This window comes from Anabas testudineus, chromosome 24, assembly GCF_900324465.2.
Source record: "Anabas testudineus chromosome 24, fAnaTes1.2, whole genome shotgun sequence".
Lineage (NCBI taxonomy): Eukaryota > Metazoa > Chordata > Actinopteri > Anabantiformes > Anabantidae > Anabas > Anabas testudineus.
The window spans coordinates 2,552,526-2,569,242 of NC_046632.1; the positions used below are offsets into that span (position 1 = coordinate 2,552,526).

General features: G+C 41.0%; 2 protein-coding genes across 2 annotated transcripts; both read left to right on the forward strand.

Moving 5' to 3' along the window:
* The first annotated feature begins 203 nt into the window (after positions 1 to 203).
* On the forward strand, positions 204 to 4,682 carry ptger2b (prostaglandin E receptor 2b (subtype EP2)). The gene is made up of 2 exons (XM_026340895.1): positions 204 to 3,051; positions 3,838 to 4,682. The coding sequence occupies exons 1-2, from the start codon at positions 2,260 to 2,262 to the stop codon at positions 4,093 to 4,095; spliced, it is 1,050 nt and encodes a 349-aa protein (XP_026196680.1). The 5' UTR covers positions 204 to 2,259; the 3' UTR covers positions 4,096 to 4,682.
* A 5,429-nt stretch (positions 4,683 to 10,111) lies between these two features.
* Positions 10,112 to 16,693, forward strand: psmc6 (proteasome 26S subunit, ATPase 6). The gene is made up of 14 exons (XM_026340894.1): positions 10,112 to 10,232; positions 10,706 to 10,785; positions 11,415 to 11,454; positions 12,453 to 12,505; positions 13,864 to 13,931; positions 14,201 to 14,315; positions 14,528 to 14,615; positions 14,886 to 14,947; positions 15,027 to 15,150; positions 15,352 to 15,413; positions 15,600 to 15,720; positions 15,814 to 15,894; positions 16,111 to 16,182; positions 16,268 to 16,693. The coding sequence occupies exons 1-14, from the start codon at positions 10,148 to 10,150 to the stop codon at positions 16,384 to 16,386; spliced, it is 1,170 nt and encodes a 389-aa protein (XP_026196679.1). The 5' UTR covers positions 10,112 to 10,147; the 3' UTR covers positions 16,387 to 16,693.
* The last annotated feature ends 24 nt before the right edge of the window (positions 16,694 to 16,717 follow it).

The following is a 16,717-nucleotide window of genomic DNA, read 5'->3' on the forward strand; positions in this document are numbered from 1 at the left end:
TCTCAACATCTTCAGCTCTGCTACCTCCAGCTCTGCTCCTGTCTTTTGTCTCAACATCTCCAGCTCTGCTCCTGTCTTTTGTCTCAACATCTTCAGCTCTGCTCCTGTCTTTTGTCTCAATATCTCCAGCTCTGCTCCTGTCCTTTGTCTCAACATCTTCAGCTCTGCTACCTCCAGCTCTGCTCCTGTCCTTTGTCTCAACATCTTCAGCTCTGCTACCTCCAGCTCTGCTCCTGTCCTTTGTCTCAACATCTTCAGCTCTGCTACCTCCAGCTCTGCTCCTGTCTTTTGTTCAGTGCCACTGTCTCTAAGCTGTAAAGCATCGCTGGTCTCACCACCGTCTTGAACACCTTTCCTTTCATTCTTGCCGATACTCTTTTATCACACAACGTGTCTGACACTTTTCTCCCCCTGTTCCATCCTGCGTTCACTTCCCCTACATTCCTCTGGCATCCTCTCACTCTCCAAGATCTTGTTAAACAACCTAGTCAGAAACTCTACTGGCACCTCTCCTAAACACTCCCATACCTGCACAGGTATGTCATCAGGACCAGCTGCCTTTCCACTCTTCATCCTCCTTAATATCCTCCTCACTTTACTCTTATTAAACTTTGCTACTTCCTGCTCCACAACAGCCACCTCTTCTATTCATCCTCTTTTATTTTCCTCATTCATCAACTCTTCAAAGTACTCCTGTCCATCCCTATCTTTAATCACCCTAACCTGCTGCACATCCTTCCCATCTCTATCCCTTTGCCTCACCAACCTGTATAAATCCACTTCTCCCTCCTTCTGTCCACCTTACGCTGCATCTCCCTGTACTCCTGTCTAAAATGGTCAAGTGCTTCTTACCTCGTACTCACATGGCGAAAATGAATGTGCCAGTTGTCATCAGTTTCCTAAACCAGTTGATTAAACATGATGTGATATAAACAACTCATTAAGTCAATCTGAATCCACAGGAATAATGATAATGATAATAATAATAATACTGATGAACCTCCCCTTTCCAGCAGCAGGACTGAGTCTAAATAGCCAACAGTGTGTGAGAGCTTTCCCCTAATATTAGCTGGACATGAGTTCATCTCATGTTTCAGCTTTGATGGTTCATCATCTGTCAGCAGATGGCGTCAAACCGATCAGACCAAAGATTTAGATCAACAGTTACAGACTGGATCTGTCAGCTGTCCTCTGGCCTCCTCCTCCTCACTCCCCAGTTTGGATGTCCTGTCTTTTCCCAACTGAAGACTGTCAATTAAACCTAGGTTTGGACGGGTCGAGGGTCAGGATCGTCTGCTTCCAGAAGAGGAAGGAGTTGTACTGGCTGTTTCAGATCCAGAGACAGGTTTGGGTTTTGGATGATCTGCAAGGAAAAGAGAAACTATTTTGCCAACTTCTTCAAATGATGTCCCAGTTTAATAGAAACCTGTCACCAGGTTTCACATAAGAAAAGTCCAAACTGTCATATGCTGCCACCACCATGGTTAACTGTATGAATGGTATTGGCCAGGTGCTGAGCAGTGCCATCAGGTTCTTTGCCACCTCTCTAGGGCTCTTCTCTCTCGATTACTCGGTTTGGCCGGCGCCCGTTCTAGGAAGAGTCCTGGTGGTTCCAAACTTCCATTCACAGATGATGGAGGCCACTGTTCTGTTTGGGAACTTTTTCTGACCCTTCCCCACATCTGTGCCTTAATACAATCCTGTCTTAAAGGTCTACAGACAAGTCGTTGGACTTCATGTGTTGGTTTGTGCTCTGACATGCACTGTTAACGCTGGGACTTTATATAGACAGGTGTATGCCTGGTGGTTGAGGTGTGGACCAGGAGAGAAGCGTTGAGAAAAGCTGCTGGGACCAGTTATCTGACTGGACATGTCAGTTTAGAAAAAACGCTTTGCTTGACTGTTGAGGCCAGCTCCACTGCACTGTGTCACGGTTGTGTTCAGTTCTTTCAGAGTCCCCCACACCCCCACACCGTGATGAATCATAATCACAGCACTGTATATGTAAAATGACGCACACGCACACACGCGCATAGTTTATTGTGCGCACTTCTACGCGCTTTCTGATTGGATAGCTCAACATGTCGCCAATTTACCGACAGTGTGTATCATGATGTGTTTCCCCAGAAGCCGAACCGATCAAACGAGAGGAGAGGCTCAAACCGCAGGGCTGCTGTTGTGTTGTTTTCACTTCCTGACTGCTGATGTTCAGCTCTCCACCACAGAGGTTCGTTGACAGCTCGTCTGCTTTTAACGTCCATGGAGACCAACACGTCAGATCACTCCAGATGCCATGACATTGTCAAAGTGGAGTCCGGGCAGCCCATCTCGTCGGCGGTGATGTTCTCCACCGGTGTGCTGGGTAACATCGTGGCTCTGGTCCTGCTGGAAGCTCGTCGCAGGAGGACCAGCTCGACCCTGTATCAAGTCCTCGTCATCGCGCTCCTCGTGACGGACCTGCTTGGCTCCATCTCGGTCAGCCCCGTTGTGTTGATATCTTATGCTCAGAGGAGGACTCTGGTGGCCATGAGTTCAGGCAAGGAGGTGTGCTTATACTTCGGCTTCAGTATGACCTTCCTGACGCTCTGCACGCTGGCCATCCTGTGCGTAATGGCTCTGGAGCGCTACCTCTCCATAGGTCACCCTTACCTTTACGAGAGGCACCTGAGCAAACGCTTCGGTTACGTCACCCTCGGGCTCATCTACCTTGGCAGCACGCTGTTCTGCGTCGGTCCGTTTCTAGGGTTCGGTGATTACGTGCAGTACTGCCCGGGGACGTGGTGCTTCCTGCAAATGAGCCACACGGATGGAAAGGATAAAGTTTACATCGGGTTTTACGCGTCTTTGATCCTCGTCATGATCTTGACCACGGTGGTGTGCAACATATCCGTCATACACCTCCTGGTGAAGATGTACAGGAGGGGAAAGCTCCGCCGGAGCAGGGTGTCTGTGCACTCCATGCACCCCAGGTCTCTGACGGAGGAAATGGATCATCTCCTGCCGCTGGCCATCATCACGGTGGTCTTCATTGTCTGCACTTGTCCCTTAGCGGTAAGAGCTCTGCCTCCAAAATAACGCATTATAACCCAGTCACTGATTTACAGTGCAGTTATGTTTTGTTGGACTGGTACATTTAAATACTTACTGTCACTTATTAACAGCCATTAGTCTTGCTGGTGTTTCTAGGTGATGTAGTCACCATCTCTGCCCTGCTGAAAACACAACAGACCTTATGAATAGACACAGAGTCTGAGGACTTTTGTGCCACTGACACTTCACCACATTTCACAAGGAAATATTGCACTTCTTACTAGGAAACAGTTTTTTTATTAAACATAGTGGCAACTTTGTGGATTATGATTTTCAATTCAAAATATGTGCTCAACAAATACGTATGTGGACACTGGTAAAGATGAAACTACCCAAACTACTTAACAGTATATATATAATATAGTACAGTGCAGCCACACTAATTCAAACATCAGTATTACTTATTTGGAGCCAGTGAAACCACTCATAAAGCCGTGGAATCAACATTTGTATACACAATAAAGAGCTGATCAGATAACTGTGTATATTGTGACTGAGAGTATCAGGACCACAGATAAATCTATAATCCATCTCTGCAGCTTTAGTTTACAGCAGCTCAGCGTTTGGGGTTTCTTGCCAACAACTCCGCCTTCAGTAGGCCTGTTCCTTGCAAGCCAGTTGTTTAAAGCCATTGTCCGTTACATGTGTAGCAATTAGAGACTAGATGGGGAACGTTATGAACACTTGGCAGCTCTGCTGACTGTATTCACTTATCACAATGTATTGTGTTTTCTTCACCCTCCACAGCTTCAAGTATACTTAAACTTCACTGGCAGCCATGAGGAGCGACATTCTAAAGACCTCGGTGCGCTGCGTTTACTGTCAACCCACTCCATCATCAACCCCTGGGTCTTTATCATCCTGCGCCCTTCAGTGCTAAGAATCATCTGGAGGAAGTTCCACAAACAACAACAGAGGTCCACGTTCGTGTGGGGGAGGACGTTGAATCAGACCAAACAGGCGGCAGAGGCGCCTTGCTGTGAAGCTCCCGAAGCACGGGTATGAGGGAGTGGATACAGAGAGGACTAAACAGAGCGAATGCTGCCACCTCAGCAGAGTTTAATCAACGGATGTCTAACGTGAACACGTGGTGAACAGTTGATGTCCAACAGTGTTTGATTACTGAGGCGGAGGTGAGACCAGCAGTGATTAAACACAGGTTTCATTACATATATTTAATACTATTATTTATCAAATGCAGGGAATGAACATTGGTATGTAGCATCATCTGACATCAGAGTGGTAATGTATGTACGTGACTGGCCTTAACTGTCTTCTGACACTGTACTGAAGTCTAATGTAGCATAGGCGAATTAGTCAGCTGTGTTTACTTGATATACAGTGGCTAAAAAAAAAAAAAACTTTTGGAATTTCATGCTTTTCTGCATTGATTTGTCATAAAATGGAATCTGGTCTTCATCTAAGTCAAGAGCATTAACAAGTGTAATGTGCCTTACATAATATATTATGTCTTTATTGCTTGGTTGAGAACAACCATAAAAAACCTCGTAGTGATAGTGGAAAAAGTGTGTGAACCCCTTCAGGTGCTTCCTGTAGCTGTGGATCAGACCTGCACATTGTTGAGGAGGAATTTTAGCCCATTCTTTTTTTTCTTTTTTTTTTTTTTTCATTCGTCCTGCAGAACTGCTCTATCATATTTCTTTAGACGTCTCGTGTGTGTGTGCCTAACATTTCTATTGGTTTGAGGTCTGGACTCTGACTCGGTCACTCCACAAAGCTTTAGTTTTTTCTGAAATTCTGTTGTGTGTTCAGGGGCATTGTGCTGTTGCATCACCCAACTTTTACACAGTTAGACATTCTCACATTATGCTGAAAACACTTGGGAATCCCCCCCCCCCCAAAAGAATTTGATGACAAATCAATGCAGAAAAGCATGAAATTCCAAAAGGTTCACACATATAAGGTTCACACACTCTACTTCTCTATTTTCTGTTGAAATCTTTTGTAGAATATTCGTGGAGCATTTTAACATAGGTTACACGTTGAGAACTTAACCATGCGTGACCTATGAGGAAGTCCAACATGATGATGAAGCGCATTAAATGTGGTTGAAAGCTGTACAAAAGGTTTGTCTAAGACCTTGAGCTAAGGACAGTTCAAGTTACAGTAGACGATTATAGGAATATGTAATTACAGTAAATAAGAACAAAGTGTTTTTATGCAATAAAACTGATCTGGGGTTTGTGTAGACGTGTGAGTGTGTTCGCACTCCTTCTAAACACTGTAATGAACCAAAAACAGCTTTGTCACGGCCACTGACTGATGTCTTTTTTTGTTTTTGTGGTGACATTATATAGAATCAAATTTAGAATGACTGCAAAGTATGAGCCAGTGAGCTGAAAGAGGACATATTGTGCTTTCTTTATAGTTTGTATTTTATTTATGAGCAGCTGGTGCTAGTGCTACCGCAATGCTGCCAGTTTATGTGTTTTTAGGCGGTGGTCGATATGTCAGACTGAAGCCTGGGAGTTTCACTATCAGCCAGCACGCGAATACAGATCAACTCAAGATTTGGGCCGCTGACTATATGAAATGTGGACACCTAACTTGACAAAAGCACATATGTAACTTCAAACCACGAAATGCAAAATATCACCCTGTTAATATACTGTAACTTTCATGTTTGAACTATTTGACTGCACATTGAATTCTTTGCCAAATGCCTAAATGATACAGCACTTAAACATTGAAAGTTCACATCCTGTTGTTAGCAAGTAGCTCTGGGATACAGACAGCTGCAACATGTCAACGGCTCTCTCTGCATCCCGTTTAAGAGTAGTTGATGGGGACGTTCTCTCCTCTCCAGTATGTCGACAATAACCGGTAATAATAACAGTCAGAAGTGATACAGTGGGAAACTTCCTGTCTATTTATTGCAGGTTGTGTTAGGGGTTTTCACCAAGGCAGTGAGCCCCTAGACTCCAGGGGTGCTAAAGTGTGGTCAACTCCTTCATAACCACTAAATAAATGAATAAGTCGTAGAGATCTCATAGCGTCAATCATCAAGTCTAGCAGTCCTGGTATTTTAGTCCCCAGCTTTGTTGCTACGACCTGCTAAAGTGACAGCATCCTTCATGCTGCTGTTCCTCCAGCGTTTACAGCGAGGTGTTTTTGACAGCTGTTGTTTCAAGACTAAACAGTAGGTTGTAAAAGGACTGTCTAGCTCGCCAATAACTAAAAATGTCCCTGGCGAACAGAGAGAAAACAAACCACAAGGCCTGTCCGCAGCTGCTTTCCTGTCTTTCTTATTTTCCTTTAGTTGAATTTTCTATCAGCCAGTAGTCAAGGGCTTTGTTTAAATTCAGATTTCTCAGTTTCACTTTTTATTTCCAGGTTTGGTGTGACTGATCTGAGCACTGTATAGTGCTGTAGATATCCAAAACGAAGCCACCATTGTCACTAGACGAGCAAAAAAGGAACACAAGAAAACAACAGCACAAATATAACCAGACAGACAGGGATGAAAATAGTAATGTTGAAAAGTATTCAAGTTGTTTCTACTTATTCTGTGTCTCTTTCAGTCTTTTCAATCTTCAGTCTTATATTTTCTGAATGCACTGTACAACAGGTGCAGGCGCCTTTTAACCATCTATTGTGCCGTAATTCATCTATGGCTCTGAACTGATGATCAATTCTTGAAATACATGGACTACAGTAAACCAAAACGACTTTGTTAGATCCAGTAGTAAAAAAATCACGCTTTTACAGGAAGTTTGTTGTCATGGTTACAGCCATATTCCCTGTTGTGGGAATGTTATCAGACCTAATTTAAGTGCTTTCTTGTTAAATAACTGAAGATGAACATGAAGATGAATTTCAGATGCTAACGATAAAGACGGTAATTGTAATTATCTCAGGAAAGGTCAGAGCTATGAATGAATACACGATCACTTGTCTGACGGCCCATTTCCTGGATGAAAGGGGCTATTTGACCGTAGTTACCACCAGCCCTCTATGAAAGGTTAAAAAATCTCATGTCTGCACTCTTAACCACCTTTTCACATTCTTTTGTTCTGGTTCATTTACTGTTTGCATCCATTTACAGGGGGCTGGTCACCTCCAAAAGCTGACTGACACCCAATCCATGATGGGTATAAATTCCTGCAGAACCTTCCATCCATTATCCTAACCACTACACCACCTCCACCGTGTTGTTTATCATAGATAAATAAAAAAAAACTGTATTTAGTATTTAACTTTAAGGTTTCTTCCTGTGTCTGTGTGGACTTTCTCCATGAACTGTATATTTAGAGTAGTGACACCCGGACATTAAATTGCAGATAGATGGATGAATATTATTAATATTCAAGAGCAACTTGACAAAAGTATGATGATAACAACTTAATAGCTCTACAGAGTTCATAACCCTGCTACTCCAGCTAGTCTGTCAGAACTGATGAAGCCTATCAGCTCAAAAATGAAACATGTTCAAGAACCTTAAATCCAGTGGCAACTGACCAGCATCTTTGTGATTACCATGATCTGGACAAAAGAAAATAAAGAGGATTCATCAGCATAGAAACAAGCTGATTACTGATTGTGACGACAGCATGGTCTTTTCCCAGGGTCAGTAACAGGATGTGATGAGAACAAGGATGAGATGACCACATTTGATCCCAGATCTCAGACCAGTGTTTACATGCCGCTTTGACTCAGTGCCGCTGGCTGGCTTCAGTTTATGTTCTACTTGAAAGGAGAAGAGCAGAGACGTCCATCCAAGCTGCAGTTGTACAGTCAGGCCATTATCATGCACACTGAGTGGAGGTGTCATGGGTGGAAATATAAACTGCTGCAGCTACTATTTGACAGTTTATTTTATGATCTGAGCGGTCTGCTGAGGAACAAGATGGGAAAGCATTTACTGACCTCCCATGTGTACATAAGAACAGAGCTGGACTGGGATTAAAAATTGTTCCAGGACTTTTGTCCTGACAGGCCCACCATAGTCGGCTGGACACAGACCAATCCTACCCCAGTCCCTAATAACACCATTTAGATAAGTGATGCACTCAGCTAAAATGGAAACTTGCTTTGTTATATCCCGGCTCAGTTGTTTAGAGAGAATTGTTTGCTTTTAATTTTGGTTCAAATTCACAGGAACCAAATGTTTTGGAAAGACTGAAAGTGCCAGTTTGTATGTTGTTGAATTCTAATGTACCTACTGTATTAAGACAGATGTCAGTTTGTCTGAGGACCGGTTCAGGCCTACTTGTAGAAAAATGTAACATATAATTATTAACACTCATCGACATGAACATTACACCTGTGGTACCTGCTGTAGAAGAAAGAGAAGTATTTTAATGCTGTAAGCTGGTACTTTTGTAATTTACAGATTATTATATAACGTAATAAGACCCTGAACACACCCTGTGATTGTTTTGCATGAGTTCCTAGCTATTTTGTATCTCTGTGGTTTACTTTGAGTCTTTTTTCATTTGTTTCATTGCTCATGTTGTATGATTTAATGTGTTTTTTGTGTTGTTTGTGTCTATTTTTAGTCATGTTGTATCTCTTTTCTGTATTTTTATTTATTCGCGTTTAGTTGTTTGGTGCCACGATGGCAGCATTACATCTCTTCTCATGTACTTTGTCCCTTTTTTAGTTTGCATCTCTTTTTAGTTGCTTTGTCACAGTTTTTAGTGATTTAACGTCTTCTGAGCAGAGGTGGTAACATTTACTTAAGTTCAGTTTTAAGGTGCTTGTATTTTTCTAGTATTTTCATTTTCTATTACATTTTCTTTTACTCCACTATATTAATTATCATTAGTTACTATTAACCTTTTGCAAGACTGGATTCTCCTTAAAAATTATTATATATTTTTAAAATTCGAATTATGGATAAACTCCTGTCACTGTATATGGTGGTTGAAATCAGCTCTACCTTTACTGACTGCTGTTTTTATCAACAAAACATAGTAACAACACATTTTATTATACCCATTTGTGTTATCAACAGTGTAAATGGCTGCTAGGTTCACCTGATATCCACAGTTCATCACTCAATATAGGAGTTATTATTTCAACCTTTGTAACTGAGCAACAAAATTAAGTTTTCATTAAGTTTGCTACACGTTCACTCGCCACAGAAACTATTGCACCCTTGGTAAGCAGAGCGAGGTGTGTCATATTTGGTTCCTTGCGTACACTGAAGGAAAATGTGAAGACCTTAATATATTTACATTTATTGTTGTTGCAGCGTTCTATAATTTATTAATTGTCATCTATGTAATTGTCATCTTTACACCTGATTTCATTTATTGTGTAAATATGGACGGATGTTACACTGTTAAAGTAACAGAGCTTGTGTATAACTTTGTCAAGTGAGAGACGATTAGGAAGCGGCTTTGTTTGTTTTACTTTGTTTTCACGGTACTTGAAGGATGCTTAAGAGTTGTTGGTAATTCTTCTGTTGATCACGCCACCTAAATAAATTCACCCTCCACTGGGATTATTGATGCCAAGGGCTGCTACAAACAGCATCAAATTTGACATTGTTTAAAACACACTATTTTCTTTGTGGAGTACTTTTACTTTTGAACTTAAAGTAACATTTAAAGCATGACCTGTAGTACTATTGCTTGAGTAGAAAAATTAAAGGGGACATCTACTTCTAGTAGTGTTTTTTCTGGGCAAGTACTGTGAGGCTGTTGCATGATTGTTTAAAGGTCTACTGATGACAGCCATGTAAGGAAAATGTAAAGCCCAAGAAACTCAATTTCTAATGCTGCCCCCACGTGAAAAGAGATATGCAAACCACCACTGCTGTTCTTCATCATCTACTAAACAATGACTGGATTGTTCACGTTTTTTAAAACAATAACCACCAGAGAAAACGGACTAAACTAAGTAGTCAGCTGCCTTTGTGCGTGTAGCCTGTCAATAAGATCTATTTCTGATTAAAGATGTCTAGTTCAGGCTGCACACGTGCACGCGCAGAGTACAGCGCCGGGGCCGGGGGCGCGCAGGGCGCGCGGCCGCTGACAGCAAACAGCGTCGTGACGCCGCAGCTCCCCAGAATTCAGTGGGGCAAGTTATCATGGCGGACACCAGGGAGAAAGCGCTTCAAGACTACAGGAAAAAATTACTCGAGCACAAAGAAGTGGACGGGCGATTAAAAGAATGTAAGGGGATATTTCATCTCGGCGTTTGTGGGGTGGCAGAAGCATATGTTGTTCGTTTGGTTTAAGATAGCTATTATTATATAGCCAGCATCAGCTAGCTGGCCGGCTAGGTAGTGCTTTGTCATGCAGGTAGCGGCGTCGTAGAAATGAATGGAAGTAAACAGCTGAAAGCTAGCACTGTTAGCATACGAAGAGTAGACAACTTACTGCCTAACAAAAGTTTAGACGTTTCACTTAACGTTAGTCTGTGTAGACATTACGTTACAATATCGATGTACACATATTGTATTTGTGTCGTTGCTATTTGTTAAGGGTTTAAGAACTTTACGTCAAGCTAGCTAACTTGCGAATGCTAACGTTAACCTGACCTAGCAGTATTTGACAGTGTACGCTAACTTTACCAGGAGATATGTTGTTGGCTAAGAGTGTGTTTGAATAAGAAACTGTGGAAACTCATTATGTTTGTTTTTCAGTGAGGGAACAGCTGAGAGAACAAACTAAACAGTACGAAAAATCAGAGAATGACCTGAAGGCTCTGCAAAGTGTTGGTCAGGTAATGATAACAGTACTCACAGAGCAAAACACACAAAACCACATGCACACTGCAGTGTTAATGACTTTTGATGTGTTACATTTTCTGTTTTCACTGCCACAATACCCAATAAATACATAGCATGAGAATGTTAAAGAAAGTTAAGACCAGAATCTACCTGCATGGTTCACATAGAAGGGAACCTAAATTGGCCCTCTCCTAGAAAAGACATCTTTTAAACTGGACATTTGTAAGTCACTGAAGTAAAAAGTAAAATAAATAAATAAACAATGCCAAACACGAGCAGCAGAAAAAACATATTTATAACAGGTGGTGATCAAATATATAAGTATGTTCCAAAATTTAAAAATGCTTTGGAAAAAAAGGTTAGATTTTATAACTTATCAATACAATCCAGTCTGCATGATCAGAATCTGTTCTTTCTACATGCTTAAACAGCACACATGGTAGTTGTAGCCATTATTAATACTATGTTTGATAACATGTTTATCATACATGGTGTACCGATAGGGTAGTGTACCGTACTGTATGTGAGAAGTGTGGAAACTGGAAATTATCTGCACAAACAAGAGGAAAATCAGACTTTTTTTCTGACTGTTCTAAACACACATGTTCTGTGCTCTCTGCAGATTGTTGGAGAAGTATTAAAACAACTCACTGAGGAGAAATGTAAGTCACATTTTTCATGTGTCTCTCAAATGTAAACATTTTAATTCCTGTCCTTTTCTTTTTTTTCCTTTCTTTCTCCTTTCCAACATGTCAATTGTGTGCTACCCATTATTTTTTGTAAATCAATTATTAGTGGTATACAATTTTGGTTTGTTGGTGCTGTTTTACTTATGGGTAAAGAAAAAACAGTCTGGTTCACTGGCTTGTGTTGATGTGTTACTGCATAAGCTGCTGTTCTAGGTTGTAAATGCTGATGCTGGTTACATATCTATTATAGCATTAACTATATATATAAAGTACCTGCTGGTAGAGGATTGAAGTAGGCTGAATTGACATATAACACTAAGTCCAATATGGAACTCCACCACTGAGTTTGTACAAACTGCAAACTGGTTGACAGTGTTTGTTACATAAGTGGAAGAAGTTTGTTAGTATGATCTGTATGTGTTGATGAACATGAGAGACATAGTGTTTGCAGGTACCATAAGCCAGTAAAACAGCAGCCACATACCAAAACCAACAGTGACAAATCTCATAATCAAGAGTGACATATTCACAGTCACTCTATCTGCCACTTTTTGATCTCTGCTCTGCTGCCTTCTGTAACTTGGCAGATGTGACCGTGACATATGTTACACTATGTTTTGCTTAGACATTTTGAATTCAATTAAATTTTATTAGTATAGCACTAAATCACAATAGAACTCATCTAAAGGATACAGTGTAAGGTTTAGACCTTACAAAATATAACTATACAGAATTATATAGAAAACCCAGTGACCCCACTTGAGCAGCACTAGGCGACAGTGAAGAGGAAAAACTTCCTTTTGAGAAAGAAACCTCCAGCAGAACCAGGCAGGATGGGTGGCAGAAATAGCAACATAACTAGGAGATGATTCAGTCATCTGAGCCACCAGTAACTGTGAACATGTTATGCTAAGATGATTAATTTCTTTTCATTTATTCTATTTAACATTTTTTGCTTGATTTAATTTCAGTCATTGTCAAGGCGACCAATGGGCCCAGATATGTGGTTGGATGCCGCAGGCAGGTGGGTATTGAACAGAAACTCATATTCAATGGCAAGAAAAAGTATGTAAACCTTTTGGAATTTAATGCTTTTCTGTATTAATTTGCCATAAAATGTGATCTGATCTTCATTTAAGTATGTGAACCCTTTGAATAATGACCTTAAAAAAGCTACTTGGAGTCAATGCATTCACATACTAGGAAGAAAATTATTTTAAGGGTGTAGACTTGAGCTACTTTGACTGACAAAAAACACTTTACCTTTTTGAGTTTGCTCCCCACAAGAAGAATACGCTTAATGTGAGCCATGCCTCGCCAAAAGAAGATTTCAGAGAATCTACGATCAAGAGTTGTTGATTTACATAAACCTGGCAAGGGTTACAAAGTGATGTCAAAGACTTTAGAAATTGACCAGTCTACAGTTGTCAAAAAAATCTACAAATGAAGACACTTTTGGACTGTGGCTACTCTACAAAGAAGTGGGCGGCCAGTCAAAATAACCCCATGAGCACAACAAACGCTCATCAGTGAGGTAAAGAAACAACGCAGAGAGACAGCGAAAGATTTGAAGGCATCATTGGAACTGGCTAACATCTGTGTTCATGAGTCTAAAGTAGGTAAAACCTTGAACAAGCATGGTGTCTATAGCAGGACATGAAGGGAACTGCTGCTTATTCAAAAGTAAATTGCTGAACGCCTGAAGTTTGTGAAAGAGCATGTTGACACTCCACAGTGTTATTGGACTGATGAAACTTAGATTGAACTATTAGGAAAGAACACACAGCACCACATCTGGCATAAAAGGTCACTGCATTTCATCATGAAAAAATCCTGATTGTAAAGTTTGGTGGAGGAATCATCATGGTTTGGGCCTGCTTTACTGCATACGGACCTGGCCAACTTGCAGTGATTGGGGAGAAGATGAATTCCTAAGTGTATCAACAATTCTTCATAATAATTTGAGAAAGTCTGTACTTCAGTTGAAACTCTGAAGAAGCTGACTGATGCTACAGGATAATGACCCAAAACAGCGGAGCAAGGCCACAACATAATAGCTTCAGACCAACCAGTTATTAATTCCAACGGCTCACAAACCTTTTCGTGAACCGTGAACTAGCACTATGAGGTTTTTATAGTTGTTCTTAATAAAAATATAAAAGGAACATTATATTTGTTAATACTCTTAACTTAGATGAAGATCAGATCACATTTTATGACATATTAATACGGAAAACCATGAAATTCCAAAAGGTTCACATACCTTTTCTTGCCACTGTATAAAACTTCTTGTTATCTTCTAAAGCTTGTCTAAGCCTTCTGATACTAACGCAAATTCTTTTTTAAAAATATTTCACAATGCCACAATATTTTTCATTGCAGTTGGACAAGTCCCAGCTGAAGCCAGGCACCAGAGTAGCTTTGGATATGACTACACTCACTATAATGAGGTAGGCTCAGTCAGCCTCTCGCTACAAATTCAGGAGAAATTAATTAGAAAGGACAGATTATGAATTAGCTCCAGAATATTGTTTATAGGACTGCATCAAAAACATCCATTATCAATTAGAAAGTAATAGAATAAATGGGGATCAAATAAATACAGTATGTCCTGAACTGTGAGTTTTAAATAATGTGCCACAGTGATGGTACATAATAGTTTCATACACACAGCTGGTGATGGGTGTGCACTCAGAATGTGCTTCTTATTCTCACAAAGGTACCTGCCCAGAGAAGTAGACCCTCTGGTATACAACATGTCCCATGAGGACCCTGGCAGTGTCTCCTACTCTGAGATTGGAGGCTTGTCTGAACAGATCCGTGAGCTGAGAGAGGTACGACAATCAGCTGTTAAATCGTACAGAGATTTGTTTGTTCTTGTTTGAATTCTACTGAATTTCTGATGCATGCTTTGGTATGATGGGCAGTATGTGTTTTATAAGATAACATTTGTATGATTTGAGTTTGATTTTAGGGATTAAGCTTTAGATTATTGTCAAAATTAATTATTTCAGTCCAAAACCGTACTGCTATTATTCTGTGGCAGGTGATTGAGCTTCCTCTTACCAACCCTGAGCTCTTCCAGAGAGTTGGGATCATCCCCCCCAAAGGCTGCCTGCTCTATGGTCCTCCAGGTTAGTAGTATAAGCCCATGTTACACACCGTCATCTAATTTGTTTGACTAAGTAAACATATTTCAACATAAACATGACTGTTATTTCATTTGTTAAAGTTTTATTTTGTAGAGTAACTACACAAGGTTTATCACAGTATGCTTGAGCCAGAATTATGGGAAGAAAGAGTTTTACGTAATTAGCATGTGACAGATAAACTAGGTGAGGTAATTTGTTTAAATCAGTTTGGACTTGTTTATATGTTAAAGAGGGGATTTCCTTCTGTAACAGGCACTGGAAAGACTCTTCTTGCTAGAGCAGTAGCCAGTCAGCTGGACTGTAACTTCCTTAAGGTGAGTGACACTGCCACCATCAGGTTGTACTGCCACACTGCAGTGCAGTCAGTCAGCTGATGCTTTGTGTATATTGCAGGTGGTGTCAAGCTCCATTGTGGACAAGTACATTGGTGAAAGTGCCAGGTTGATCAGAGAAATGTTCAACTATGCCAGGGACCACCAGCCGTGCATTATCTTTATGGATGAGATTGATGCCATCGGTGAGTGACTCAGATTACAGTTTGGTTTTTGACTTTCTTTTTTCCTTTTTTTTAATGAAGGGTTTATAATTATTCTATTCAACTTGAAGCTGCTGTCAACACTGTTAACAACTGTTTACTCCTCACTGAGAAAAAAGGAATTACTTGTTAGAACCTCATCATTCCTAAACCTCACTCTGTTGTGTGCTTTGCTCCCTGTAGGAGGACGTCGCTTCTCTGAGGGAACCTCTGCTGACAGAGAGATCCAGAGGACTCTGATGGAGGTAACTGATCAGGCTTAAATCCTCAACACTGAATGTAGTAGTACTTCTGCTATCACAATTTCTTTTTTTGGTTCAACTAGTAGAAAAGGTTTTTTTAGCATGTAAATAATGCAATAATAACGTACATGAACTGTGTAAGATATTGGTAATTAATAGTGCTTTAATGTACCACACGTGTCCTGTCAGCTGCTGAACCAGATGGATGGCTTCGACACGCTGCACAGAGTCAAGATGATCATGGCCACCAACAGACCCGACACTCTGGACCCTGCCCTGCTGCGACCTGGCAGGCTGGACCGTAAAATCCGTAAGATCTCCACCTGTTCCTGATTATCGTCTGTCACTGTTTGTCAGCCCCATGTGAGCACACAAACCAAAATGTCCATGTGTGTTTTTCCAGACATTGAACTACCCAATGAACAGGCCCGTCTGGACATCCTCAAGATCCACTCCAGTCCCATCACTAAGCACGGGGAAATAGGTTAGTGCTCCCTCTGAGGTGCTGCTAAAAGCCTCAAGTGTAAACTCAAAACCTGAAAGCAGGCGCACAGCGTCAGTGTAAAGGTTTCTTCTTAATTACTCGACCAACGTTCCTTCCATTAGCTTTAACATCCACATTTTGGACATTAAAAGTAACTGTAAGTAAGAAGGTCAGACAGTACTCCTGTAAATGTCCATTTCCTGTGGTTGTTCTCAGATTTTGAAGCGATTGTGAAGCTGTCGGACGGTTTCAATGGAGCTGATCTAAGAAACGTGTGCACAGAAGCAGGTAGGACTCGCATGATTAATTTAATTTCCTTTCTCCGCGTTATTCAAGAACAGCTGTGTTCACGTTACCCTGTTGTTGTTTGTAGGTTTGTTCGCCATCCGCTCTGACCGTGAGTACGTCACTCAGGAAGACTTCATGAAAGCCGTGCGAAAGGTGGCCGATTCGAAGAAGCTGGAGTCCAAGCTGGACTACAAGCCTGTATAAACGCTCTACGTCAGTCCTTTTCTCTACATGATGTTTTTTTTTCCTCATTGCATTGTCATGGATTTGCTGTGTTCTGTGCTGCAAGGCCAGAAACCAGTAAGTTATTGTTTGTGGGAAGCAACCTTAGAAAGAGTACATTCTCCTCCAGTCGCCAACAAAGTGACTTTCACGCAGTAACAGTAATTGTTCCCACTGGTTAGACTGAGCCGCCTCATTGTTGACACTGGAGAGGCTGATCAGTCTGTCACACCAAACCTTTGTATAACATAACTTGATGTACTGAAATATACAGTTATATTGTAAGTTCTGTGTTTTCCAGTTTCATTCCTTA